The 15,787-nt window shown below is 33.4% G+C and overlaps 2 protein-coding genes across 2 annotated transcripts in view; one reads left to right on the top strand and one right to left on the bottom strand.

Moving 5' to 3' along the window:
• LOC111701534 (uncharacterized) overlaps positions 1-2,088 on the top strand; it is a 12,229-nt gene extending 10,141 nt beyond the window's left edge. The window contains exons 14-16 of the mRNA XM_023472847.1: positions 155-225; positions 965-1,182; positions 1,409-2,088. Of these exons, the coding sequence (XP_023328615.1) occupies positions 155-225; positions 965-1,182; positions 1,409-1,502 (383 nt within the window). The 3' untranslated portion in view covers positions 1,503-2,088. The remainder of the gene's footprint in view (positions 1-154; positions 226-964; positions 1,183-1,408) is intronic.
• A 1,791-nt stretch (positions 2,089-3,879) lies between these two features.
• Positions 3,880-12,916, bottom strand: LOC111701524 (thioredoxin domain-containing protein 3). The gene is made up of 8 exons (XM_023472833.1): positions 12,822-12,916; positions 8,101-8,187; positions 7,375-7,480; positions 6,981-7,118; positions 6,446-6,625; positions 5,906-6,026; positions 4,863-5,090; positions 3,880-4,488 (listed from the first exon to the last, which is right to left on the bottom strand). Exons 1-8 carry the CDS (start codon positions 12,897-12,899, stop codon positions 3,909-3,911), a joined length of 1,518 nt encoding a protein of 505 aa, XP_023328601.1. The 5' UTR covers positions 12,900-12,916; the 3' UTR covers positions 3,880-3,908.
• Positions 12,917-15,787: the final 2,871 nt, after the last annotated feature.

The raw sequence follows: 15,787 nt of genomic DNA, 5'->3' as shown, positions 1-15,787 counted from the left end.
GTAGAATAATGTTTAGGTGTGGAGTCTCTACGTCCTGAGGGGAAGATGGTTGGATAAGAAGGATCTATAGTAGAATAATGTTTAGGTGTGGAGACTCTACGTCCTGAGTAGAAGATGGTTGAATAAGAAGGATCTACAGTAGAATAATGTTTAGGTGTGGAGTCTCTACGTCCTGAAGAGAAGATGGTTGGACAAGGTTGCGCAGTATCAGAAATAAATGGAGAGGTATCTATCATCTAGAGTTGGGCAAAAATCCGTTAATGAACGGATTTAACGGAAAACTACGCTAAGGAATAGAAGTTTTTTTTTCAAAATAATTAAATAATGGAAGTTTTGAAATTTAATGGAAAATTCCCCTGAATGATGGTGGTTTTAGAAATTCAACGGAAATGGAAGGTGATGCAGATGGAAAGAACCTGCGATCAAGAAACTACCAACAGACAATTTGACAAAATACCCCAAACTCAAAATAAATATCTATTTCACAGATTTGTATGACTAGACTTCCTTTCAGAAAACGGTACTATCCTGTTTTCTTTATATAACGACTAACGGTCTAAAAACGACCAAATAGCGACCGTAAGTCCTTTGGTTTGCGTTATTCAACGTCAATGAACCCGAACACTAATCAATAATTTTCTAATCTTTATATTTGTGCAATCTGATGGTGAAAATCTTTCATATTTCAAACTTTAACTAATTGATCCACATTTGTAGGTGATTATATCAATATAATCAAGCCGACTTTCGATTAAAATTTTTATTTTATATCAAGCGGTTAAACAGCATGAATACACATAAACAGAGAAGTCAAGAATAGCTAAATTTAAATAAAACAGTCGTCTTCATTGTACTGATATAATCGTCTACCTCTGTAGCAGAATTATTGAAGTTTAAAATATCTACGGTCTAAGGTCTAGGATTAAAAGTAAGAGATTGTATCAAGTGTTCAACTTGTGTACAGGAAGGATTATTACTGGCTGGTGGAGTATGGGAAGGAGGTAGAAAACTCTCCTGGGTTCCTCTACAGAGACCCGGAGCTCCGTTCTTAGAGGTTATAGCAAACCTGGAGGAACCTCGTCGTTGGAGACCCGGAGTTGGACGCATAGCAGGACGGGTTGCAGTGATTGGAGGAGGAGATTGGGGGACAGATACAATCGAGGTTTTAGATAATTCAAACAGGTTAGAATAACTTCTCAATTTCTTTACATTTATCATTAAAACTACGAAAGGAATTGAGTCTTTGCCACACAATCTAAGTTTCTAATCCCTATATCTTTTCAATCCAATGCCGCAGACAAAGGTTTACACAATCAGGTTGCGAAGATATAGGATTATAAAATTTGAGTTTGTGGCAAATATTCACTTTTTTCCCAAAATAACTTTGTTTGAAAAATTGTGTGTTCAGGTTTAAGCTTTTGGTTCATAAATTGGAGAAAAGGAGAGAAAATACAGCAGCTGTCACAGTTGACAGCAGTTATTTCAAGAAATGTAAATTCTAGCTGTTACAGCTCACAGCAGTTATTTCAAGAAATGTAAATTCTAGCTTTCACAGTTGACAGTAGTTATTTCAAGCAATATAAATTCTAGCTGTCACAGCTCACAGCAGTTATGTAAAGCAATGCAAATTCTAGCTTTCACAGTTGACAGTAGTTATTTCAAGCAATTTAAATTCTAGCTGTCACAGTTGACAGCAGTTATTTCAAGAAATGTAAATTCTAGCTGTCACAGTTCACAGCAGTTATTTACAGCACTATTAATTCTAGCTGTCACAGTTGACAGCAGTTATTTCAAGCAATGTAAATTCTAGCTGTTACAGTTGACAGTAGTTATTTCAAGCAATATAAATTCTAGCTGTCACAGCTCACAGCAGTTATGTAAAGCAATGCAAATTCTAGTTGTCACAGTTCACAGCAGTTATTTACAGCACTATTAATTCTAGCTGTCACAGTTGACAGCAGTTATTTCAAGCATTATAAATTCTAGCTGTCACAGATAACAGCAGTTATTTCAAGCATTCTAAATTCTAGCTGTTACAGTTGACAGCAGTTATTTTAATCAAACTGCCAAATAAAATGTTGAAATTAATCATTGAAATTAAGATTTATTTCTAATTCCTATAAAATTGCTGAAGGCTGTTAAGATCACTTTACTACTTTATTAAGAATCCCGAAATTGAATGAAAATATTAGAAATATAAAATAAAAGGCTTTATTTTAACAATTTTAACCGTTGCTCTGAAAGTTTTTAATCGCTTATAATTCTTTGCAGATTTTTCTGTCTATCTTAGTGCATTAAAAAATAAATGAAGAAGTGTTTTCCATTATTAAACTTCGACGGTTGCAAAGATATAGGAAGGGTTTGTGACAAAGTCTCAATTTCTTTCTTAGAATAGATTTCAATTTCAGAATAAAACAAAATCGCAATTTCCAATACGACATAAAAATCTCAATTCTGAAATCAAAAAACTCTTTTAGTTTTTTTTTGTATGAATCCAAACTGGTTTATTTGAACAACTTAATGTATTTTAGAACTTTACCACAAAACAAACAAAGTGTTCGATTAAGTTTGAAAGTTTTTAGTTAATTATTGACTCAAATATATAGAAAGTACATCTATTTTTACTTTTCTAGGTAAACTTTATTCTATTAATTTGTCGGCAGGGGTAAGATATTGGGGGCAGGGGGGAGGGGGGAGTAAGTATCAGTCACAAACCCGTTTTCATACAATCTTATATCTTGCAGAATAGGAACATTTTTCAGTTAAAATTTTTTTTAATCATGACGTCATCAATATGATTGACATTAATTTAAGCTGAAATGGTGTTTAAATTACCGAAAACTATAGTTTAAGACTTTTTAAAATATAAAATAGTTTTTAAAAATTCTGTCCAAAACCATGATAGCACTGCTAACCAAAAAAAAGTGTTTTCAATATTTATTTTTCTGCATTTTTTATTCATTTTAATTATCTTGCTGCATTTCCAACAGAGGTTCTGGGAACACATCTTTTTAAATTAAAGAGAATCTTTAACAAAAAGAAATGCATTTCACTACAATAGATTGATTAAATTTAAATCTTCATGACTTTTGTAGAGACATGAACGTTTAAATTTTAATACAAATATGATTTTAAATTGTTCTCTCTTCATAAGGAATAAGTATACGCTGATATATTTAATATTTACTAACCTAATGGGTTAAATCTCAATTTTCGACGAAAGTTTCGATTAAGGGAGATATCCCAATCTTTTATTTGTTACAAACTTCGTAGAATGCAATCAATGATATATCCGTATAATGATCAAAATTAGTTGTTAAAACTATAATGATGGTATTTCCCCTTGCATTGATTAATTTATGAACAAATTAGTTTTCAGTTTTCCATTATTTAATTTCTAAGAATAAAAATAGAAATTAATTTCCCTAATTGAAATACAACCTGTTATATTCCCCGCATATTCCAAACTAAAAAAGTTTGGGTTAAATTAATAAAAAATGTAGTTTAAAAATAACATACTTTTAAGCTTTTTATACATATTTTTTTAAGTTATTGGAAAGTTCAAAAGGAAGTTTTTTTTCAGATTGTGTACTGAATATATTTTTATGTGAGTTGATGGTTATGAGGTTGTCGTTTTGGATATCTGTTTTGGATATCTGTTTGGATATTTGTTTTGGATATCTGTTTTGGATATCTGTTTTGGATATCTGTTTTGAATATCTGTTTTGGATATCTGTTTTGGATATCTGTTTTGTTACTAATATACTAATATACTAATATACTAATATACTAATATACTAATATACTAATATACTAATATACTAATATACTAATATACTATACGAATATTGAATTTTAATCTGATATCTGAACAAAATGTGTATTATTGAACTCCTAATCTTTTATTACTAATACAGTTCAGGAAAGATTAAGTTTATCATATCTAAAGGCGGAGCTAGAATAGAATAAAGAATTAGTGAATAATCTAAACTGGAATTCTGGTTTTCATTTTCAGCGTCAGATACGTCAACCTCCATAGTTTTGTCTGTATCATCGGCTTCTGGTGTATCCGTATTCTCTTCAGAAGCTCCAATATCTTTTTCAGAAATTTTGTCATTTTGCCTATCATTCAGGTTCTCAAGAACATCATTAGAAACCTGCCCCGATAAATCTTCGATCTCTGAATCTTTTGAAACATTCCTGAGATTCTTTGAATTTTCCGAAGGGTTCATTAAATCATTGATTTGAGTTTCTCTAATAGGGATTTCAGAAACATTTTCCGGGATTTCCGGAATATCTAAATGATCGGTGTCGATCGGATCGTCTGAATTTTCCGCCTTGTTAACGACGGTTTGGTTTTGTTGTTCCATGTTCTGAAGATGAACAAGATCCTGTTCTCGTCCTGCCAGGAGCAGGATAATCTCCGATATCTCTAGCTTACTTGAAACCTTTTCATCTTCAATCTCCAGGTCCCAGGTATCCCCAGCTCTAAAAGCAAATACAAAGAAACCGTCTTTTTACCACAAATTTTGTATTCTAATTCCTATATCATTGCAACCTGACGACGTAAACCTATGATATTTTGACTATTTTATCAATTGCAGAATTCATAGTGCGAACAATTAAATATCTACAAAGCTAGATGTGAGAATTATAAAATAAGAGTTTAAGTACTCAGTTTATTTGATGATGGAACAAATATATAGAATAAAATAGGTCGAATTATGCTTAAATCATAAATTCTTCACTTAAGTAACCTTTAAACCTTCACAATCGAAATCAAAACTTTTAGTAAATAATGTTGAATCTTTAATTTCCATATTTTTTTTTCATAAAGTTGTTTAACAAATCTGGGTTCCTACCTTCGTCTGCGAGCAAGGACGATTATGTTGTTTTGCTCTGCTCTGGTGCTAATACTGTTCCAGTTCTCCGAGCTAATAAACACGATCAGCTGATGCGGAGCTTCCAGCAACCCAGAGACAATTCTCAAGATTACGTTCTCAGGTTTAAAATATATATTCGTCAGATCTGGGATATTGGCAATAATTTCCTCCAAGGGAGAATCTTGGTTAGCCTTGGAGGTATTTTTCCTAGATTAAGTTCATGATTTTTTTTTGGATAATTTTGGTCGCAGTTTCTCAACTTAAAGGGAGTGTTCACGAAAAATGAAAGGGGGTATAGGCTTAATGCGATAAAAAAGCGCTATTGATCGCTACTAATTTTAATTCTATCTGTTGCGTCTATAAGGAGAAAATTGTTAAAGACGTCTCATACCGAATAACTTAGCGCCCATACAAATTCAGAAAATTGCAACATACGACTTAGACCGTAAAAAAATCAATTTAATTCTGAAAGATAATCGATGACTATAGGTTGTAATATCTGAATGATTTGTTTGGAATTAAATTGATTTTTTTACGGTCTAAGTCGTATGTTGCAATTTTCTGAATTTGTATGGGCGCTAAGTTATTCGGTATGAGACGTCTTTAACAATTTTCTCCTTATAGATGCAACAGATAGAAGTAAGATTAGCAGCGATCATAAGCGCTTTTTTATCGCATTAAGCCTATACCCCCTTTCATTTTTCGCGAACACTCCCTTTAAAGGGACTGATCTCTCTTAAAGAATTGATTATTTTCAATTGTGGTTTCTTGTTACTTGCGAATCTCTTGTTACAGAAAAAATGGAGAAAATTGTGAGGATTAAACACTCTTTATATCAAGCTGCATAAAAATTACAATTAGATAAAGGCCCTGTTGTGAATCGGGCAAGCCCCTCTTTTTTTAAAATGTAGAGTCACTTAGATTTACAACAACAGTCTCTTTAAGGTATGAAGTATGCATCTCAGAAATTCCAGTCAGCTTTGAAAAATAATAAAGTCATTGTTTTAAATCATAAACATTTCCTTAGTTTTAATAAACAATATTTTTCTCCAGCTAGAGCATCACACTCTGCTTCTGGTAATTCGTAATCCAAGAAATCCTCATGTCGGAACTCCAGAACTAGTTCTTCAGTAAATAATATTCCTAAACATAAACATTTCAAAGGTTTCCCTTTGAAAGGGAGTGTTCGCGGAAAAGAAAAGGGTGGATTGGTTGATGCCTGTTGTTTAAATTATACTTGGAATCAGAACGAGGAATTTTCAGATTAACTTGGAAACAGTTTTTTTTTTCATTTTTCTCTACAGAAAGATCAGGTACAGGGGCGGAGCTAGATTTATTTTGGAACAAAAAATCCAGATTTACGAAGGCGAATTCTTTTTGACTTTCCTGTTTTGCACTAGGTTTTCTTTCCCTTTAGTGCTATTGAGAAGCTATTCTGAAATCTCAGGGGGGTGCGAAGGTCCTGCCGCCCCCCCTGTATCCGCCCAGTATCAGGTAGCATGAAATTTACTTCTACCAGAATATCAATAACTGCATAATTCAATCTTAAATATATCACAAACCTTCGTCTTGAAATATTTCTTTAATTCTGTTAAAAACGTTCAGATCCGTCCTGGCTCCGTGGTTGAGGAGAACCAGGACAAAACTCTGAAGTTCTCCCGGAGAACATTTTTCTGGATCCGTTCTTACTTTCTCCGGCTTTTTTTCACCATCTTCCAGATCTATACTCAGAAACTTTTTTACTGAAAATAGAAATACAAATATTCAGAAATAATTTGAATTTCTGAAGTAGTTAAACCAATCATTTTAGTTCAACCAACTTTCTCCACTCAAAAATGTCAACCTCTGAATTTCATTATTCCATTTTCTTTGCAACCCAATGTAGTAGACCTTAGATATTTCAAACTATGAATTCTGTTAGATAAAACATTAAAATTTGATGTACACCATTAGGTTGCAAAGATATAGGGATAATAAATTGCAGTTTGTTGCAAAGACTCAATTTCTTTGTTGTTGAATTTTAAATTGTTATAACAGAAATGGGCAGCGCTGAACTAAGAAAACACTCAATTATTTTGTTTTTTGTTTACAACTTACATGGCACTGCTTTCCTAAGTTCTATTGATTTCCTATATTCGGATCCTGCTGCAATTTTCCTCTCTCGTTCCATGTGTTCGGCAATCATCGTCTTTAATAAAGACGCGTTGGAGCCGTGCACTACAGCGACCGGTTCTCCTAGGACCAATCAATCAATTAAACAAAGAATAATTAATTCAATCTGATCCAGTTAACAAATATTTTATCAGCCACAGTACTTCTTGAATTGGACTGTTCATGAATTATGATAAAGGACAAATGATTTAGATTTTCCATCATCATTTTTTGTACGTCAATTGTCAGATAGAAACACAAGAATAGCTTAATAAGTTTTGCTAAGACGAAGGGTACCGTTGTGAATCGTAAACAACTAAAAGGAAAGGTAATAAATTACCTGAAGCAATGAATAACCAAGTTGGCATACAGTGCTCTCTAAACATCTGTAATGCTGGGATAGTATCTACCCTGGCCATAGCATAATTCAAGGAGTCATCTCCAACCTTGTACAGTACAGTACAGTACAGTACAGAACAGTACAGTACAGTACAGTACAGTACAGTACAGTACAGTACAGTACAGTACAGTACAGTACAGTACAGTACAGTACAGTACAGTACAGTATAATCCAGTACAGTGAAATACAGTACACTACAACATAATACAGTACAGTACAGTACAGTACAGTACAGTACAGTACAGTACAGTACAGTACAGTACAGTACAGTACAGTACAGTACAGTACAGTACAGTACAGTACAGTAAAGTACAGTACAATACAGTATAATCCAGTACAGTGAAATACAGTACACTACAACATAATACAGTACAGTACAGTAGAGTAGAGTACTGTACAGTACAGTACAATACAGTTCAGTGCAGTAAAATACAGTAAAGTAAAGTACAGTGCAGTAAAATACAGTAGAGTTCAGTACAAAACAGTAAAATTCAATTTTTTCATGTTAAAAAAAACATGAATAAATGAAAAATAAAGGAAAAGTATATTAAATATAAAAAAAACCATCTAATGAGAAGATGTCGATTTCCGATAACTACGTAAGAATATATTAGCAAAGTTAAAGTTAGAAAAAATAATGGAGAAATTAAACTTTATTCTTCATACCTCAAGTTTTATCTTTTTTAGAGAAGCAACCATTGCATTACATGGACCAGCCCATTCAGAGTAGATATCAACTACAGTTAATCCTCCCTAAACATAACATAGTCTAGTAAACTCAGAGTAGATATCTACTACAGTTAATCCATCCTTAAACATAACATAGTCTAGTCATCTCAGGGTAGATATATCAACTACAGTTAATCCTCCCTAAACATCACATAGTCTATAAGTAAACTCAGAGTATATATATCAACTACAGTTAATCCTCCCTAAACATAACATAGTCTAGTAAACTCAGAGTAGATATATAAACTACAGTTAATCCTCCCTAAACATGACATAGTCTAGTATCCCTATTCAACATAAGCAAAACATTTTTCAATTCAATCATGAATCGAAGCCATTTGAAATTTAATCAAGCCATCGCGCGCGGATCATTTAATTCTCTGTTTACAAGTGCACCTTCCTCTGAAGCATTGTGCTCCACTCCTTTTCATTTGTAAGCTGATGAATAACTATTTCATTCTCTCTTGTTTTGGTTCGTGAAATCATGCTTGCAAGAAAAATCTAAAAGCATTCAATGAATTGTTTTTTCTCTAAATTGTGCAAACAAACTTTCATTTTTTATCCCCCCTCATTTTTAAGATATTTATAATTCTGAAGTTTCTTTAACTGATGAATAATTAATTTCGAAAAAAGCCCAAATAAATTTCTTGTAGAACTTAATACATATTCTATACAGCTATGTTTGAAAAGTGTAGAATGCTATATTCCCTAATCAAATTTAAAATTGTTGTATGAAGGTGGATGCAGAGAATTAAACTAAACAGGGGATTCTCTAGATAAATTAAATTGTCCGGTTTAATTTAACTTTATTTCCTTAATTTCCATAAAGGGAGTGACCGAGGCGAGAAAATGATAATGAGCAGAGGCAACGTATTAACGTTTTCCTAAAGGATGTGACTGACGCAAGAAAATGGTGTTAAGCAGAGGCGAATAGTATTACTGTTTTTTTAAAGGAAGTGACCGACGCAAGAAAATGGTGTTAAGCAGATGCGTAGTATTACTGTTTCCTTAAAGGGAGTGACCGACGCAAGAAAATGGTGCACGCAGAGGCCTAGTATTATTGTTTCCTTTAATGAAGTGACCGACACAAGAAAAAAGTATTAAGCAGAGCTGAGGCCTAGTATTACTGTTTCCTTTAATGAAGTGACCAACACAAGAAAATAGTATTAAGCAGAGGCCTAGTATTACTGTTTCCTTTAATGAAGTGCCCGACACAAGAAAATAGTATTAAGCAGAGGCCTAGTGTCACTGTTTCCTTTAATGAAGTGACCAACACAAGAAAATAGTATTAAGCAGAGGCCTAGTGTCACTGTTTCCTTTAATGAAGTGACCGACACAAGAAAATGGTATTAAGCAGAGGCCTAGCGTCACTGTTTCCCCAAAGAGAGTGACCGACGCAAGAAAATGGTGTTAAGAGGAGGTGAATTTCCTGAAAGGGAGTGACTGACAGCAATAAAAATATTTCAGATCAATTTATTTTATCTATAGATACAATTTATAATTTCCTAACATGAGCCTTTATCAAAACTTTTTCTGCAAAGGTTGGATGACACATCACAATCTTCTGATTTTTTAATTTTTTCCATCTCTTAACATGCTTTTAAAATACTTAACTCTTAGTGTGGTTATACGCTTTAGTTTAAAAACACGTAAAATTATTTGCTCTTCTTATAGCTTTGTAGTATACTGTCATGTGAAACTGAAATCTCTTCTGCCCCACTACAAACTAGACTGAAGGAGAAAGTAAATTTAAATGCGACATGACTGGTACAACTTTGTGACCTTGTAAGGGTTCACCGACATAGGGTAAAACTACCCAGGGTCAAAATACACTGGGTCAAACGACAAACGGTCAAAAATGCGACAAAGGGTCAAATGGAAAAAAATATTTTATGTATTATTTCAGGGTTAGGCTAGGTTAAGACAATTTATGGGCCAAGCGCTGCGGCTAGGACAGGATAGGGGGCCCAGCGCTGAACAAAAAAAATAGTTCAAATTAACCAAAAATAGTCCAAATGAAATTTTGCCCGTTTGTCACACTTTTTGACCCTATATGTCGTTTTACCCTTTGTCGCGTTTTTCACCGTTTGTCGTTTGATCCTAGGTCGTTTTACCCTATGTCGTTTGATCCTATGGCATTTGACCCTATGTCGGTGAATCGAAATTTAAAACGTTTTTATTATTCTCAATAACTATAAAATGGGCCTTCACTGTCTTCTTGTGGCCCTTATAATAATGCATATTCATAATGCATATTCAGTGTTAAGGGGGCTTCTCTAGGCAGACACTACCTTAATTTCCTTAATAAATACCTATTACCCCCGAGGATATGCATTTTCAACCAAGGGAGGGGGATTAAAACTTAAAAATTGCAAATATCAGGAGAATCTAAATTCAAAACTTCTAGATGATTAAATTTTACGGGTATGAATGTTTGTATGCATTGTAATAGTAACCACCCCCCCTTCACCTTATTGAGATACTTAAATCCCTTTGATCTCCTCCCCCTCCCCCTCCGCCCAACGCCTCTTTTAATCAGCCATGCAATTTGTAATTTTACAAAATGTCGACAAAATTACGGAAAATTGTAAAAGTTTATCAGAAGGTGTTTTTAACATTATAGAACGTTTGTTTAAATGACAATTTAAAAATAAACCATTTTCATAATTGAATTCATTGAATGATTTGTAGTTTTCAGCAGAGAAAAATTTTTTAAACATTCCTAGTGATACAAAAAGTTTTCTTGATAATATGATCAGTTTTTAGAGATCCATGAAGACAGCTGTGCAATTTATGCATTAATATCGTGTTCCAGCTTACACACTCACTTTTTTGTAGCCCTAGAAATATTATACATTTTGAAACCGCAACGTTGTTGATTTCAGAAAAAGTTTAGAAATTCCGATTTTTTAACCGTAAATTTCAAAAGTGTGATATTATTGATACAATTTAATATTTTACGATTAATATTTTAACAATTTATATTATTGTAAAATTAAATTGTTGATAAAAAGATCAATGAGAAATATGTTTCACAGATATCTTACGGATCATGAGAGCTGAAAACTTTAGAATTGTTGATATCGAGATCAATGATTGATCTCCTCTTTTTATTAATCAGAATACTTATTCAATCTTACGTTTATATTAGGGAAATTGTCTAAACTGCAACCAATCAGATGCCAATTGTAGAAACTGAACAGCCAATCAGAAGCCGAGAAATTTAAAAATTTTGGTGCGTAATCAAAATAAGAATGGGTCATTATTGGTTCAGAGACAGCAGAGATATCCAAAAGAGGATTAAACAGAAAATCAAAAGTGTTGACAGTGGATACAGAGATTTAGCAATTTTTTTCGTCTACTATTAGAGACTTTAAGTGTAATTTCAAGTGACTGATCTTGCAAAGATGCCTATGCCTGATCAAGTATAAATCAGATATTCATGTTTTGTTTCTTTAAACTATTTAGTTTCTTTTGCGGTTTCTCTGCTTATAAGAATTAATGGAGAAATTTACAGAAAAAAACACTTTTCGAGTAAGAAAAAAACGGTATTTTCTTTATTTTCGATCATAGATTAAGGTTTGAAGAGTACGGTTGTAAAAAGAACATTGCCATTTCAGCATGAAAGGTCACTTGAAATTATGCAGACAATCCCTTTAACTTAATTAATCTAAAACCAACAAATAATTTTATAAGTTTAGACCTTTTCCATTTAATTTGTATGTATTTGCAATAGATATTGTAATAGCCCTAATTTATATGTTTATATTCCTATGCTCATTAATTTCTGAACAGACCTAACGGTCCATACTATTAAACTGTATTATGACCCAAAATATAGATCAGTTGGATATGAACTCTTCTTCAATTCCGGTCAGACGTGTTAATACTCGGTAGAGAGTAAAGAGTTCGAGAGCGAGTTGTATCTGGATTGATACCGACTATAGTATTGTTGGAGTAAGGCATTTTGTACATATTGACACTTTCAACTGATTTTCTAACAGTCGATAATTACCTAATGTATTCTTTTTTTCAGAAAAGTTTTACAATCCCGCAAGCACCTTATACTGTATTTGAGAACTTGTGTTCGTAGATTTTTAGAAAATGTCTTGTGAATTTTTACAGTGCACAGACCAGCGAACTTTTTACCATTACTTCTCAGACAAAGGTTTCATGAGTATTGTTGTGCTTTTCAAAGATCCAGTTGAAGTTAGGTAGATTTAAACAGAATATAAAATATCTGATGCTTGGTACCTTCCCTATAAAGGCCTTTTCCATAAGTGGAAACTTCCCCATCGGGTATTTTATCCAAATCGCAACTTCTTATGGGTGTTTTCTTAAGTGGCAACTTCCTAATAATATTTTTCCAACTTCCCAAGGGTAATTTCCCAAGTGGCAACTTCACAAGTGTGCAATTTTCCAAGTGGCACCTTCCCAATCCTGTCCTAGCCTCAGCGTTCGGCCCCCTAGCCTGCTATAGCCGCATAGCTCCGCTACCTTGCCCATCCTAGCCTTATCGCTCGGCCTCCATTCTAGCCTGCGGCGATTCAGTTGCTGATTGGGAAATGTACATTTGGGAAGTTGCCACTTGTATAATTGTCACTTTTAAAGTCGCCCTTTGGAAAATGCTTTTGGGAAATTTCACCAAAATACTCTACCTGGAGTTGACATAGTGTATTCCATTCATCCACATCATTTATCTCTTTTATGAAATTCTCCTTCTTCTTTGTCCCCATTTTTAACCGTGAAATATTTTTGCCTAAATCTGAAAAAATCAGTGGCCTTGATTCTCTAATCTCTATTTTTCATGAGCCACACTCATCTTAACATTTTATAGGGAGAAAATATAATTATTTGCAAATTACGAAACTTTGCGTGAATAAATGATTGTAAAATATAGACCGTATACTGCCAAGTGCCAATGTTGTAAAATACAGTCCGTATACTGCCAATGTTGTAGAATATAGTTCGAATACTGCCAATGTTGTAGAATACAGTCTGTATATACTGCCAATGTTGTAGAATACAGTCTGTATATACTGCCAATGTTGTAAAATACAGTTCGTATACTGCCAATGTTGTAGAATACAGTCCGTATACTGCCAATGTTGTAGAATACAGTCCGTATACTGCCAATGTTGTAGAGTACAGTCCGTTCACTGCCAATGTTGTAGAATACAGTCCGTATACTGCCAATGTTGTAGAATACAGTCCGTATACTGCCAATGTTGTAGAATACAGTCAGTATACTGCCAATGTTATAGAATACAGTCCGTATATTGCCAATGTTGTAGAATACAGTCCGTATACTGCCAATGTTGTAGAATACAGTCCGTATACTGCCAATGTTGTAGAATACAGTCCGTAAACTGCAAATGTTGTAGAATACAGTCTGTATATACTGCCAATGTTGTAGAATACAGTCCGTTCACTGCCAATGTTGTAGAATACAGTCCGTAAACTGCAAATGTTGTAGAATACAGTCTGTATATACTGCCAATGTTGTAGAATACAGTCCGTTCACTGCCAATGTTGTAGAATACAGTCCGTATACTGCCAATGTTGTTGAATACAGTCCGTACACTACAAATGTTATATCATGACTAAGGAATATTTTGATGAAGGAACAAAGCATTTATAAAACTTTATAAGAGGTTCCGTAAATTCAACATTTACAAGTAAACAATTCATAAAGTTATACAAATATAATGTTAGTGGAGAAAAAGAAACAAGAAATTCAATTGTGAGTATGGCCGCCGAAAATGAAGTTCTCTGAACTTTGCAGTTTGCAGTTTTACTGCAAACCATCACCACTTATTATACTATTTTATTTTTAGCAATGTTTGGAGGTTTAATAACAACTTAGTCAGAAACTTTGAAACGTTTTCATGGAAACATTCTCGGCAAAATACTTGAAATTGAAATCGATTATTATTATAATTTCTGAAGGGGTTCCATCAAAAACACGGTCTCAGACAAGAACTCCTGATTTGTTTAAACTATGTATTTAAGCACTACGTTGGAAAAAGGAATTCTGTTTCCTTTCGTCCTTTAAACTATTTATTCAGTACGTTTTACATCAGAACTCAGTTTCTACGTGCTATTAAAATCTTTCATCCGCGCGTTTTCTATCAAAAATGAGCTTCCAGACGCCCTATTAAATAATTGTGATAAAGAACGTTTTTAGTAAGAACTGTGCTTCCTGACGTGCTATTAAACTTAATATGTAGCACGTTTTAAATAAGAACTGTGCTTCCTGACGTCCTATCAAGCTAAATATTTAGCACGGTCTAAATAAGAGATCAGCTTCCTGATGCACCATTAAACTATGAATAGTTATTTACCACGTTTTAAAAAAGAACTCAGTTTCCTGACGTACCATAAAAATAGCAATTATCATTATAAAATCTAATTTTGATGTTAATTTTATGAATATTTTTCAATATCTTTAAATTCACGCAAATTGTTGAATTACTATTTATTCTACTTTTTACCATATTTTTCTTTGACTTACTGTATTATTATTAAATAACATCCCACTGCCAGGAAAACCTAGAACTGGGGTTACTACGGTAAATCAAGTTTACAAGGGTATAATATAATACAGGGGGAAGGCCGAAGGGGGGGGAAGGGAAAGAAGGAAGGGGAGGAGGGGAAGCGGAAGGAAGATGGAAGGGGGGCAATGTTTATTATTTTGTTGCGTGAATTAATCTGTAAATAAACAACTATACATTATTAGTATTATACCTGAGTTATAACATCAGAGAAAACTTTGTAAACTTGTTGTATATTAATATCTAATTATAATTTGTAATAATGCATTAATAAGTCTTATTGAATTCCTATAGGGACTAAAGGGTGTTGGTACCTCTTGTTCACAGTTTTGCTTCTGAAATAAATTTAAAGATTGGATCAGATTAACATATCTAAATTCTAAATATATTTTCCGTATTGCTTTCAGGGCGCTTCGCGCCCATCTTCTATTGCATTTGAACATTTTCTCTTTGAGCATATTGTAAAACAAAAACAAAAAAAGTTCGCGGATTTTATCAAAAACTCGTGAATTGTCCCAATTTAATAAAAATCGAATTCTTTTAAAAACAAAATTTAGAGCCCAATCGGTTCAGCCGTTTTGACGTTAATTGGATAAAAACAGAAAAGCGAAGTAAATATGTAAATACAATATATGTTCATTGTCTGACTGTTTGTATGTTTCCATAAAACGACTGGGCCAAAATATATTGTGAGACCTTTACAGAACCCGAGGGATAAAAGTAAAACTTTAAAAACAGTTTCGTTTACACAAAATACTTTTGAAATGAGATTTATATATTTTATTCAAAGTTCAAAACATTTTACTTTATAAGAATGTACGTACAATGTACATATAACTGAATTTTCTATTCAATATTGGGAAGGGTGTGTGTAAATAAACTGAAATTTTCCTTTTATCACAGGGGGGGGGGGATTTCTCTTCCCCCGACCACCACCCCCCACCCCAATTATGAATACAATCCAATTAGATTATCTTTTGGATAAAATTTGCTTATATGGAAGAATTATTGTCAATCTCTCCCAGACAAGCGGGGGAAGGCAGGCGGCCATGAGCCACCAGTATTTCCCC

Source organism: Eurytemora carolleeae, unplaced genomic scaffold, assembly GCF_000591075.1.
Source record: "Eurytemora carolleeae unplaced genomic scaffold, Eaff_2.0 scaffold57, whole genome shotgun sequence".
Classification (NCBI taxonomy): domain Eukaryota; kingdom Metazoa; phylum Arthropoda; class Copepoda; order Calanoida; family Temoridae; genus Eurytemora; species Eurytemora carolleeae.
This window is presented reverse-complemented; position numbering and strand designations above follow the sequence as displayed.